Source organism: Periplaneta americana, chromosome 2 (genome assembly GCF_040183065.1).
Source record: "Periplaneta americana isolate PAMFEO1 chromosome 2, P.americana_PAMFEO1_priV1, whole genome shotgun sequence".
Lineage (NCBI taxonomy): Eukaryota > Metazoa > Arthropoda > Insecta > Blattodea > Blattidae > Periplaneta > Periplaneta americana.
The window spans coordinates 191,614,069-191,629,042 of NC_091118.1; the positions used below are offsets into that span (position 1 = coordinate 191,614,069).

Sequence of the window (14,974 nt, forward strand, 5' to 3'; positions counted from 1 at the left end):
CTGGGATCGGAACCAGTGTGTGACAGTCGTCTGCATCTCTCTGTTGATCCAACGGTAATCGAAGTGGGGTACTAAAATATTTTTCAGGAAAAGGGTAGAACCTCTTTAATCGCCTAAACGAGTGGATAAGAACTAATCTCTCTAAACAAAAAAATGGTGATAAATGAACGTTTTTCTTTTCAGGCACTTCTTACTATCGCAGCTCTAGCTGCCGTAGCACTGAGTGAGCCCCTTTTTATCCCCTCTCTAATTCCAAAAGTTCCAGAACCGTCTAATATCCCCAATCTATTTGAACAGTTGCCATTCTCATTGCCATTCCCAATCCCGCAAAAGAGTACGGCAGCACCAGCCGCCACTACCTCAGCAGCTCCAGCCACTGACGCTCCAACTACGGCAGCTCCTGCCACTGACGCTACAACTACGGCAGCTCCTGCTACTGACGCCACAACCACGGCAGCGTCAGCCTAACTTCCACTGAATGCAGCCACTAAACTACTTCAGCTGTGAGATATTAAATATTGTACTTAGTATGTCGTAGTTCTCATACTATAATAAATAGTACAGACAATAAAATATACACCAAATTCACCGACTTTCATTTCCGACAAGTAAACACGCATTGAAAATTCAAAACTCACAACGAGATACGAATACTTGAACCCAATCCTGACACTCCAAAGCACAGTGGATCAAAACGCAAATTTAGCTAGACGAAATTAATAACTTATATTCTATCTAACAGATTTTCATAAAACTTTACACAGGAGCTAGAGGTAGCACATGTTTTTTTTTTAGTACGAACTCTCATTACGTTTGTGTAAGAGAAATTACGACTTTATAGAGGGTGGTTTTAGACAAAATTAATAACTTTTATTCTACCACACGGATTTTCATGAAACTTTGTACAGAACTAGCATATAATTTTGAAGTAAAATTAAATACAAAATCCTTTAGATTCCTATCTAAGTATTTTTCTACACCTTCAGAACATTCCTCTAATCGTATTTTTATTTTCATGTAGTCAATAAGCGTTTTTTTTTTTCCAGAATCTTCGAATCTGATTCTTCAAATAGCTGTAACCGCGTGATAACGGTTGCGCACCGATCTCTAAAATGTAAAATAACAAAGTAACTTGCAAGAATATCCAAATAATGTTATAGTTGCCGTAAGCTAGAGATCTTGCACTACATTTTAACACAATTTAGATCGTGACGCGATGTGATTTTTTTATCAGTTTATCCTGTGATTAATCATACAGAATGTTAATTACAATTCTGTCCAATAATTCGCCTAAAATTATATTCTGAGCACTGGAACTGTTGCAATATTGCGTCAATTTTTGGTTTTCTTTGATTAATCTCGTTCATTTCGTATAGGAGCATACTCAACTAGACAGAATAGGTATTCGTTACTGAACAAAACAAGCTGAAGGAAGAATTGTTCAACACTCAAAAACCGTATGATCCAGTTGCAGTAAACTCGTGTACTTCGTGGATCGTCTAATTACATTATTCTTACATACTCCAATTTATATAGGTTGAAATATATTGGATAATCTTAGTATGCAAACCTAAGATATTTGTTGCAAAGAAAATAATTTGTTATGTTTTTGTAAGTCAAATCAAAGCAATATTGTTTTCTCCATTTGGGAAGTGACTTTTGTATCACAAGGTACCTGTAACCAAGAAGCAGTGGTCAATCTTATTAGTATTAACTCGAAAACTATCTTAATTCTTTTTTTAAGTATTTGATAGTTTAAAAATAATTACCCATTTAGGGCAAAAAAATCTGAAATCCCAAATAGTATTTTACGATTAATTTTAATTGCATACAGGACGCAATTATACTATGACGCCTTCGTTACCTCATACATTTGGGGTGCAACTACGACCGCAAAATGTGACAGGGGATTCAGGAAATCCGTATAGTTTTATGTAATGTCTACACAGAAATTAAGGTGATGGAATAAGGATAAACAAAAGCAATATTATGTGTGATTTAAATGTATCCAATAAACGGTATGAAATAAGCTATGAATAACAGTCAAAAATAATAATAATAATAATAATAATAATAATAATAATAGTAATAATAATAATAATAATACTAGCGACTAATTGGGTTTTCCGTGAGCTCAAAAACCGTGACAGAACTAATATTTAACTCTTGTGGTGAATTTCGGTGCAGTCCGGAGGGTTGTGAAACTTAGACTCTCATTTTGAGAGAGGAATATAGGGGAAGGGTGCTTTGAGAATAATCAATCAATCTTCTTAATGTATCCAACTGTTTGCTGACAACATAAAGTCCATTATAGTCCACTGTAGTCTATTCAGTTTTTGTTTTTCACGACAAATGAGGGGTATTTTCATCGGTGTACTGCAGGGCTGTGTCTTCTGCAACTGGTACTGATGATTTTAATTTACTTCTTTTGTGGTTTATGGATGGACAGTAGAGAAGAATGTGTTCCAGATCTTCATCATGATTATTACACAACAGACAAGTAGGATTATCAGAAATGTGAAATCGGTGTATGTACAATTGAGTGACAATGTAACCTGTTCTGGCTCTTGTTAAAAATGTTTCAACATGTCTGGGCAAGTTTTTGTACATTTCCAGGTCATTTGGTTTCTTTTGTACAGACTGTAAAATTTTTCCTTTGTCAGAAGAGAGCCAATTGTTGATCCATAGGTTTGTAAAATGAGACTTTACTGAAGCAAAAGCATTGGATAGATATATCACTTGAAGAGACTCAATTTTCAAATCCGCTTGACCTCCCCACTTTACCTCCAAGTTTGTCTATCCGAATCCCCGATGTGCTCTCATCGATAATAAAAAGTACGGCAGCACCAGCGACTCAAACTTCAACCACGGCAGCGCCAGCATCCAACGATTCTACTACGGCCGCGCCTGCGTAATCTTCCAGTGAAGGCAGAGGCTGAACTCATTCAGATGTGAGAAGTTGAATATTGTACTTACTATGTAGTTCTCATAAGAGGCAATAAAAGAGGTACCAAATTCACTGTCGTTTCGGACAGATGAACACTCGCTGAAAATTCTAAACATGCTGTGAAATCTCGTTACTTCAACCCAAACTCGACACTCAAAGATCCTATTCCTTTATGTCTAGCCTATGATAAGAACACACAAACTCACGAAAAAGTGTACTTAAGTGGGCTGCGAGAAGTAACTTACTAACTACAAGATGGAGAAATGTTTCTGTTCTTGGTAGATACTCTGAAAATATTCGTTCTACGTCACAAAACGTTACTGGATCAAATCTGAAATATTACTATCATCAGGTGAACAACTACATTTTAATCTTTATTTATTTATTCTATTTATTTAAATTTAAATATATACAGAATAAAGAATATAATTACAAACAAACAAGAGAAATAGAAATAAAATAATACAAACAATATGAAACAGGAGATACAGTAGTATTAACACAATTTGAGACCGAATGAGCAGCGTTCGTCTTGGGTCGCAGTTCAGATATAATATTAATAAGCCTATAAGAGAATATAAAATAAAATAAAATAAAATAGGAAATAGAATTAAAATTAACAGTTACAAAAATTGTATAATACAATATTAATATAAGAGAAATATAGAAAATAATAATAATAATAATAATAATAATAATAATAATAATAATAATAATAATAATAAAAATAAATAAGTAAAATAAAATAGGAAATAAAATTTAAATTACAGCGGCAATGGAATTATATAATATAATATTAACACTAGAGAAGAATAATATCGCACGTGAAAAGTAGGACTATATATTTCAAAATTATAGAATACAAATATAATATAGGTTGATTAATTCATACACATAGGCTATAAATTTATTTAATCAAATTGAAGATATTAACACGTTTCTAATTTTCTTGTTATATGTTAGTGGGTTACATGTTAGAAGTTCTGGGTGTAATTTAGTTAAAGCATTGTACAACCGAGGGCCAAAATTAATGCTATGCTTTAGACAGCAGATGTGAGACATTTAGGTTCTACTAACGTTACATTAGTATTTCGTCTTGTGTCATAATTATGTGTCTGTAATACAAACTTATTACGATTTTTATGATAAAATTTTAACAGCGTATACTTATAAATTTGTTCAATATTAAATACATTAAATTCATAATAAATTAATTTAGTTGGATAATCGAAACGTTTCTTTAAACAAATTTTAATTATTCGTTTTTGTAGTAAATTTAACGGACTAAGATTAATTTTTGTACTTCCACCCCAAACAATTACACCATATTGAATGATAGACTGAATAATGGCCAAATAAACATTTCGTAGAACTCTAATGGGTAAGTAGCATCGAAATTAACGAATTTATAAATTGTTTTACGAAGCCTATTACAAAGATGAGTAATGTGATGAGCCCATTTTAAATTCTGATCAATAATGATACCCAGATATTTGACATACGTGGCTTCTTTCAATGGTGGACATTTACAACTTTTGGGATCTAAACAGTTTTCACTGTGTATTATTAGTCTATATTCATCGCTAAATTTTAAATCTTGAACAGAGGCAGCTGTTAATGAAAAAGGAACTAAAGTTGATTTAGATATATTTAAAGCAAGGAAGTTGGAATTAAGCGATTTTTTAACCTATATTAGCATTTCTATATGCTTCTTGCCAAGAAAGACTACTGAAAATAACTACTGTATCATTCGCATATGAATATATAGATCCATTAAATTTTTCTATATATTTAGCAGATCATTAACATATATTAGAAATAAAATAGGTCCCAAAATTGTTCCTTGCAGTACACCTATATCAATATATTTGTATTCACTAAATTGATCTCCAATTTTGGTCATTTGCCTTCTGTTACTAAAATATGATTGGAATAATTTTAAAACTATACCTCTAACTCCTATAGTATGTAGTTTGTCCAAAAGTAAATTATGATTGATAGTGTCAAAAGCTTTCCGTAGATCCAAGAAAATACCCAAACATTTGTTTCTGATATCTAGTTCATTGATATTTTTTCCAGTAACATTAATAAGAGCATCATCAGTACAAATATTATTGCGGAAACCAAACTGATTTTTAGAGAGGATTTTATGTTTTTCTGAAAAATTTATTAATCTATTCTTTAAACATTTTTCAAGCAATTTGGAAAATGTTGGAAGTAAAGATATAGGTCTATAGTTTTTTTAAATTATTTTCATCTCCAGATTTGTATATTGGAATTACTATGCCACATTTCAAAACATCTGTGAATATACCTTGCACAAAACATAAGTTAAAAATATGACCCATGGGTTTTGATATATTCTTAATTCCATCTATACCAAGAGCAAACATTATTTTTTAATTTCTTAACCAAAATAATAATTTCATCTTCAGTTACAGGGAAAAGAAACATGGAGGAAGCTAAATGTTCATCTTGTGTCTCATTTTGTAGAGAAGAGTTAAAATTTGACGTATTAATGTTAGAAGTAACTTTGTGTCCTATCTCTGAAAAATAATTATTAAATTCGTTTGAAATCTCTTTTCTGCAATTTAATAGTTCACCTTTATCGTTTTTTAACTCCTTGATTGGCTGTTTATTTTGTACATTTACATCTGTAGCTTCATTTATAACTTGCCAGAATTTTTTAGGTTCATTTTTGTATCTATCAAATTTGGATTCATAATATTTAATTTTTGTTTTTCGAATGATAAGTGTTAACATATTTCTATATGCTCTGTAGTAATTTTTTAGTTACACGTTACTTGGATTCTTTTTAACTTTTAAAGCAAGTTTGTCTCTTGTACGAATAGAATTAATAATTAATTAAGAATAATCTAATAGTGTATCTCATATGTGGGACATAATATTAAGCACATAATTATTTTCAAGAAAATTTTTCGTTTCTATTATAATGGCGACTAGGAAGTTCGTATCGTAATTCCGATGTTGAACTCGGACTGTAACGCAACCGAATGCATAACAGCACGAGACGTCAACATTTAAAGACGAATAATTCAGGAAAAAATAAACATGTTACACACTCCTGTTTGCATAATCATTTAATAACAGATGAGTCTAGGGTCCAAAGTCGAAAGTTACCCACTATTTCTTCTTATTGGGTTAATGTAAAACCCAGGAAGCTTCAACCAGTTAACTTCACCAAACCGGATTTGAACCCGGTCCCGACGTTTCAGGCATGCTAACCGTTACAGCGGTAGACTCTTGCCATCTTGGTTCCGGTCTGCCCACACTTCTGTATTTTTTTATTGGGTTATTTTACGACGCTGTATCAACATCTAGGTTATTTAGCGTCTGAATGAAATGAAGGTGATAATGCCGATGAAATGAATCCGGGTTCCAGCACCGAAAGTTACCCAGCATTTGCTCGTATTGGGTTGAGGGAAAACCCCGGAAAAACCTCAACCAGGTAACTTGTCCCGACCGGGATTCGAACCCGGGCCACCTGGTTTCGCGGCCAGACGCGCTGACCGTTACTCCACAGGTGTGGACCACTCTTCTGTATCATACATGTGTCTACAGTGTAATAATACTTTAGGTTCGCATTTTTCGTTCATTCTTAATATACAGTGAGTCCACAAAGTGGGCGTACCCCCCATGTATTCTCATTTCACTTACTTTGTGAATGTTGAATGTGAATATTGGTACCCCTATGTTTACGTTGGTACCATGCTACCATGGTAACCGTGCAGTTATAAACAAACATGGCTGACCGGAGCCCGTTTACCATCGACCTTTACGAACCGGTGGATTGGAAGAGGATCTGCAGATGTTCAAGCTAGAGTCGGGCAGACTGCCTCATATTATCGCCCGTTCTCGGTTGCGTAATCATCGTAGTCTCGCTCGGTGTGCGAGTACTTAACGTACCCAAATGACTCTTTGATAGAGAACACGAGATTCTCTTGGTCCCGGGATTACCGATACTAGGTCATTCCCGACAGTCTCGGAGGTCTAGGCGGGACTGTAGTACTGATAAGCAAGCGATATCGCTCGGGCCGTGCTCCTATAAGAAGCATTGGCTTATACATTTCCCAGTTCTTTAAATATATATCATGTCGTAGCTCCTATAATACTTAATCAATCGCGCTGTAATTTTTTGGATTGATAGCTCAATGTCTAAGGAAAACATAGGAAAAAAAAATCGAACTGAAAATATTTTTTTGGAAAGTGAGAAAAAAAATATTAACTTCGATGGAGATTGATGTGTTCAGAATAGACATTTGCAACTTCACCTTTGCAGGCTGAAAACTTTTTTGTTTTTCACGTTAGATGGGGGGTCAAAGCGAGAGAAATGTTGAGAAAGGATGGAAATTAATTTTAAAAGTGATGGCCACTCAAAATCTTTACTGGTTCTCGAATAACGGCGAGTTAACCAAAGAGCTGTTTGCGAAAGACTCATGACTCAAACGTTTGTTCCGTAAAATTTGTACGGAACCTTCAACGCATGAAAACCCGTTATTGTACGGATGGTATTAAATGATATTTTAATATACGTAGTTGAAAATGAGGCTATATAGTCCAAGATGGTTTACACTTTACAGTAATTAGGCTATCTTTTATAGCAACTAAATAAAAAAATAGTTTGTAACACAATGATATGAAACATGGAAATATTAAAAGCTGGTTCACAACAAACCGGGAACGGAAATGGCAACGAGAACTAGAACGGAAATATTGTTAAAATAAATGTATTTAAATGTAAGCATTCACAATTAACTATTCTGAATGCTCACATTTGAATACTGTAGGCTACATTTATTTTAACGTTATTTCCGTTCTAGTTTCTGTTCCCGGTTTATTGTGAACCAGCCTATACTATAGAAAACTACACTTTCTACTGGTGTGCACGTTATAAAATATTGTTGCAGAACAATCCTTATTGTACTGCAGCCATGTTGCAATATAAAATTATATAGGCCTATATGGTTTACAATAATTATTCTATATGTTATAGGAACGAGAATAACAAATTAAGAATTAATAAGATTTCTAATTCGTTGTACCTAATGGTAACTTACAAGACAATAATAAATAATAACCATCATAATAATCCTGATAATCATAATCTTGATCATCCTAATGATTACGACAATGTTAATGATGATAACAGTGATACTAATAATAATATAATAATAATAATTGATAACAATTAATAATAATAAGAATAATAATCCATCGCTGTAGAATAACGGTTAGCACACCTGACTGTGAAACGATCGGGTTCCGGTTCGAATCTTGGTTGGAACAAGTTAACACTGGTTTACAATAAACCGGGAACGGAAACGACAACGATAACGGAAATATTCTTAAAATAAATGCATTTAAATGTGAGCATTCACAATTAACTTTCACATTCCCGTTCCCGGGCTCCGGCAATCTTCTCGTTAATTGTGAATGCTCACATTTAAATACATTTATTTTAACATTATTTCTCGTTATCTTTTCCGTTCCCGGTTTATTGTGAACGAGCCTTTACCTGGCTGAGTCTTCTCGCCTCAACCCATTGAGAGTAAATGCTGGGTAACTTTCGGCGCTGGACCCTGGACTCATTTCACTGACATTATCATCATCTTATTCAGATGCTAGATAGCGATAGCAGTTGATAAAGCGTCGTAAAGTAACTAATTTAATAATAATAATAATAATAATAATAATAATAATAATAATAATAATAATAATAACCGTACCCTCTTTTATTCTTTGTTATGATATAGCAAATATAAATGACACTCGAGAGGAAACGCAGAATAAATATGGTGGGGGGAGAAATGCCTGTTATTATTCGGTCGAGAAGCTTTTGTCATCCACCCTGCTCTCAAAAAACTTGAAAGTTAGAATTTATAAAACAGTTATATTACCGATTGTTCTGTATGGTTGTGAAATTTGGACTCTCACTTTGAGAGAGGAACAGAGCTTAAGGCTGTTCGAGAATAAGATCCTTACGAAGATATTTGGGGCTAAGAGGGATAGAGAATGGATGAATTTGCACAACGTAGAACTACACGCATTGTACTCCTCACTTGACATTATTAGGAATATTAAATTCAGAGGTATGAGATGGGCAGAACATCTAGCAGGTATGGGCGAATCCAGAAATGCATATAGAGTGTTAGTTGGATAGTCGGAGGGAAAAGACGTTTGGAGAGGCAGAGACGTAGATGGAAAGATAATATAAAAATGGATATGATGGTAGAGATTGGATTAATCTTGCTCAGGGTAGAGACCGATGGCAGGCTTATGTGAGAGCGGCATTGAACCTCCGAGTTCCTTAAAACGCGTTTGTAAGTAATTATGATCAATTCTTGAAAGGATCTACTCTAGTTAGTTATTCTGTCCTTCCTCTTGCAAAAGTGTTTCCATTTCACATTCAGCATTTTTATCAGTTGGGAAACAAAAATATCTTTTGTCAGAGTCTTTGGTCCCTTATAATAATATAAATAAGTATTAATTAATTTATTTCGTCCTTACACAGCGCAATAACAACGAAACGTCCAGATGTGAAAGCGCAATATAATAATACAGTCGTGTGATATCCATTACTATAGCGTATACAAACCACTATCGAATGATGAAATATGGAATGTCAACGAAATGCTGATAGCGAGAAAATATATCATAGCTCCAACCATAACTTGTTATTGTTTTAGACTAGCTTAGGATTAGGTAACGACTGAAAGTGCTGCATTATTTTGCTTCTCCAGAAAGGCAATAAATAGTTCATCAAAATAGTGTGACTTCTGTAAGATTGTCGACAATCATAATGTGCTGTATTATTGCATACCACACTGCTGTGACTTCTTAAATTACTTTATGAACATTAATATTTCAGAAAGAGTCACGAATTGCAGTGATGAGAGGCAATTAAGCCGGCAGTCGTGTACGCATTTCATAACGATAAGTCGGCCGTGCGATAACAGGCCGGGACCCGGTATTCCTCGTTCTCGAGAGTGCCAATCTCGAGAATGCGATTCTCGGAACTGGCATTATCGGCCAGCTAGTCTCGCCAACGAGAACGAGCGGGAGTAAGAGGCTGTTTGCCCGACTCTAGTTCAAGCTTTTATTTTGCTGACCTCACAACACCTGATAATGCTGTTAGGGGTTCATAGAAAACAAAGTGTGAAATCACCGCTATATCACAACGGCACAATTACAAGCAGCTGTGGAAGATGCCTTGAACGAAGCGACCTTTGATTATCACAACAAAACATCTTTCAGGACACGGCACAGAATTCAGCTGTGCTATGAAAATGAAGGTATTCATACCGATGTCTTGGATCGTTAAACTATCAGGCACATGTTCATATCAATCAATCAACCATATCCATCGTAGTGTCGTAATACATGGGGGGTACGCCCACTTTGTGATCTAACTGTACTTGATACAGTTGATTTGATACAGTTGATTTCTTATTCCGCAATTTTAGTGTTTCAACAGTATATATATATATATATATATATATATATATATATATATATATATATATATATTTCCTTGCTGATATCTCTGCTTTTCTTTTGACGCTAGAAGGCATATCAGCTACCGATCTCAAGAATCTCATTTCAGCGGATTAAACAGGATGTTAGAAAAGTATCCAATATTTTACGAGATGCTAGTATGCATCAAAACAAGAAAATGTCTAATAAACATGGGTCCTACAACACATACTTTCTGATATCTGGACACTTGTTCATAAGAGGTGCTCAATGTAACGTCCATTCATGGCAATACGTTCCTCTGCCCTTTGGCGTAAGGAATCACGCACTCTTTGAAATTTGTTGTTAATACATTAATAAGAAAGTCCTGATAACGAGCTCCAGTTAATCTCTGTGGTAGCACGTATGGCCCTATTAATCTATCACCAAGAACGCCTACCCATACGTTGATTGAGAATCGGCGCTGATGCCTTGTTTCTTCAACTGCATGGGGATTTTCATCAGCCCAAACATGCTGATTACGAAAATTCACAACGGCATCTCTGCTGAACCCCGCTCATATCCACAACCAGACGTTTGTTTCAGTATTCCTTGCGACGTATTCCATGCCAAGGGTGTCAACTACAGTATGATTATCTGGTAGTCTGCTGTAATGTAGGCAGAGAAATGCATTGCCATAAATGAACGTCACTTTGAGCACCTCCTATGAACAAGAGTTCAGATCTCAGAATGTATGTGTCCTAGGACCTATGTTTATTCGACACTGTTTTCTTGTTTTGATGCATACTATCACCTCCTAAAACATTGGATACTTTTATAACACTCTGCATTATCCATTTATCAGTTCTGTAAACATGGAAGTGTTAATCGTAATTTTAGGTACGCTACAACGACCTCAGATTTGATATTCTATTAATTTCAATGCATATTAATCGCAACTAGATGTATAGACCCTGTATTTCCCAAACTTCTATGAACTTCAAATTAATATAAGCGAATGAATGTCAAACATAATTAGGTACGTAGCCTTCGGATTAAATAAAATTCTATGAATTTCAACGTAACCTAATACAAACCAAATGAACGTTAATAGTAGGCCTAACAAAATTAAATGGACGTAACTTGCATTTTCCAAAATTCTACGAATTTAAACGCAAGCTAACGTTAAATAAATAACTTTATTCATAGTGAGACGTGTAGGACGTGTATTTCGAAAACTTCTACGAACTTATTCATCCATTCGTTCGTTCCTTCGTTCGTTCGTTTATTAATTCATTTAGAGTTCTGCCCACGAGTAGATCTTTCACTGGAAATCCAGCGTTCTCTAACCTTTCCTATTTTCTGCGTTTCTCTTTGTCTCCTCATACGATCCATATGTCTTCATGTAGTCTATCATTTGATATCTTCTTTTGTCCCGAACTTTTCTCCCATTCACCATTCCTTTCAGTGCATCCTTCAGTAGGCAGTTCTTCCCAGCCAGTAACCCAACCATTATTTCTTTTCCTCTCCCTGATCAGTTTCAGCATAATTCTTTCTTCACTCACTCTTTCCAACACAGATTCATTTCTTATTCTGTCTTTTCACTTCACACGTTCCGTTCTTCTCCATATCCACATTTCAAATGCTTCTATTCGCTTCTCTTCACTGCTATACCGACCAGAGGTCTTAGAAAGCCCATCAGAACTGCTTCAAGTTTCTGAGAATTTCTTATGTATAAAATCCAAATTTCGCTCCCATAACTGAGTGTTGCTCTTGACGTAATATTATGTAATCTTAATTTTGTAGCCACTATCAGTTGTTTACCGAAATGTCTTCTAATGGCTACATTCATTTTATTGTATTTTTGTAATTTGACATCTAGATGTCGACCTGGTTGGCGAGTTGGTATAGCGCTGGCCTTCTATGCCCAAGGTTGCGAGTTCTATCCCGGGCCAGGTCGATGGCATTTAAATGTGCTTAAAATGCGACAGGAGTTTAAAGGAGAGACACACTTCAGTCATAACAGAGTATGTTTTCTTAAAACAACCATTGTCCACAATTAACTGCGATTATACATGTATTTCTATGAGGCAATTTTAGTTATAAATGTACTTCACTTTTCCCAAGTTTCTACAACATTTTAAGAAATGGCACGATGAATTTCAAACTTAAAATGCCAACAACACTCATGCCAGATGGTTTTCTGTTTCTTCTGAAAATTTATGTTTTTGGACTATGATTCTTCTTCCAAAAAACTCTTCAATTGAATAACTCGAAAATGCTGACTAGCGTCGCGAAGAAGGATAGTACAGAATATTCACAATTCCAGCTAATTAGCTTTGAATAGTGTCTGATCCTATCGACAAATTGTTTCAAACATCCGAAGATGCATCTGCACACTCTGTACTCTTACATCAAGTTATTTTACATTAAATACTCGATATTAAAATTTCGAGGAAACCCATTGTGTAGCACCTTATGAGGGACTTTTGTTCTCATTTTTCTGTATTTGATGGCTTTCGTCTCATTTTGTTACTGATTAGATTTACAATAAAATCAGTTCTGAAATTTAAAAATTTCTTTGGCTGTATTTCAACTTCTGGAGAAAATCCCTTAGTTAATTTTGCTTGTCTCTTCTGTAATTAATTGGATGCCATCAGAGACGCTTGTTTTTATGCACCTGCGTATGATTTCTTCAAATAGTACCACGATAGAATCTTCTTTAGCGATAGGTACGGCGTAAGAAAACAAATAGTTCAGGTTATAGAAAAAACGACATACTGCAAATTGATTTCGGTAATACACTGGCGTTCAGAGATTCTGACCGACGATTTTATGATCGTGTAAGCGAACTTTCTAATCACGGAATAAGTCAGAACCAAAGATATATCAAATTGACAAAACTTCCGAAATAGTTCCGTTAGTTCTCGATAGATAACACAATTATTGGCATGGTAAAAATTGTTAGGGAAATGTTGATGTAGATTAAGTATAAATTATCTCATATTTGAATGTATCAGAGGTTTTCTGCTTAACCTAATGCTTTTAAAATCATTAGAGCGGAATGAAAATTTGAATTCTATAATGCGGGTATATTTAGGCTACTGTATAAACTACTGGCTATCCTGATTGTTACCATCGCCATCTATTCATAGAAGTAATAACTAAAGAAGCCATACCTACAATAACAAATTATCGATCACTATCGGTTAGTAGGTATCAGGTATCTTTGAACGCCGGTGTACCCTATAAAATTTGAGATCTAAATCATGTTTGTACTTTATCAGCATGTCTTCGAAACGTGTAATATAATAAAAAGTACTATAATTATATCGACAGCAGTTAGAGAAGCATCTATGGTTCATCCAAAAAGTGCAGTGAAAGTGAAAATCTTGTAGAAATAGTGCAACAGTCCTTGGGTAGTTCGAGGCGCGCTAGAAAATGTGACACACCAACACTGATGAGGTTAGCGGATTCTACCGAGGAAGATGAAGTTGAGGACGATCACTTAATTAGAGGTAAAAGACCATATAGGAACATTAGCAGAAAAAATTATGAACAATCAAATACAAATAATGATAGAAGTACTGAACCAAACTATTTACTAAGAGGTAGGCAACAGCAAAAACTTAACTTTCCTATAATATAGGGTGCGTCAGAAAGAACGGATGGATTTCACAGGGCAAGAAAATTGTAAGGATTCATCAAATCAAAAATTTATTGTTATCAACAGATTCATCAATACATGCAGTTTATTTATGGTATACAACATCATCCATATGATGTTCTTGGCTTTCGATACAGGCATCGAGGCGTTTTCTGAAGTTCGCCGTCACTTTCAGTCATAGTTGGTGGGATTGCCGCGATTTCTTCACGAATCGCCGTCTTCAGTTCGTCCAGTACATGGGGTTACTTACGCCTTCAAATGTTCCCAGAGAAAGAACTCGCAAGGCGCCAGATCTTACTGTAACCTCGGACAATCTCAGTGCAATAGCATGTTTGCGGGCTGATCGTTGAGGTGGCCGGACAACCTACTGTCTGTCTCCACATTTGCAGGTGTACACGCGCTCCTTGTTCGTCCATGTGATTTCTTCTTTAATGTTGAACCTGTGGTACGAAATGAAGCCACCCACCCCAAAATTGTATTCCGAGTTGGAATCCTAGCGTGACGTCCAATGTCGAAATGAGTCCTGAGTGGCGATCACAGACTCTTCATTTTTCAAAAATGTCTTTGCGATGAAAGCACGTTGTACACCAGACCAACACCATGTTCTCAACTGAAACTGCATTCTCTGGCTGACCCAACAGTGGTGGTCCCCTCACTCTATCCCTCCCCTCGCTGCGTATCGATAGTTTGAAATCCATCCGTTCTTTCTGACGCACCCTGTATATGTATATAAAAAATAAATAAATAATCTGAACAAGAAAGATGTATTTAGTAGTAAATTTCTTTGTTTATAAAGACAACATCAAATTAATTAGTATATTCAAGACTTTAAATTTCAATAAGATTACACATAAAATAAATTTAATGAAAAGCAGAATATGAAAATT

The 14,974-nt window shown here is 35.1% G+C and overlaps 2 protein-coding genes across 5 annotated transcripts in view; one reads left to right on the forward strand and one right to left on the reverse strand.

Moving 5' to 3' along the window:
* The window catches only part of LOC138694978 (LIM domain only protein 3-like), a 913,591-nt gene that overhangs the window by 443,649 nt on the left and 454,968 nt on the right, over positions 1-14,974 (reverse strand). The gene's annotated exons all lie outside the window — the stretch shown is intronic.
* Positions 1-14,974, forward strand: part of LOC138694975 (gamete and mating-type specific protein A-like) — a 58,228-nt gene that overhangs the window by 27,316 nt on the left and 15,938 nt on the right. For 2 of the 3 annotated variants that reach the window (XM_069819205.1, XM_069819204.1), the window contains exon 2: positions 184-582. The exons of the other annotated variant lie outside the window; for it this stretch is intronic. In XM_069819205.1, the coding sequence (XP_069675306.1) occupies positions 184-468 (285 nt within the window). In that variant the 3' untranslated portion in view covers positions 469-582. Of the gene's footprint in view, positions 1-183; positions 583-14,974 lie in introns of those variants that run through there. 3 annotated transcript variants of the gene reach the window in all.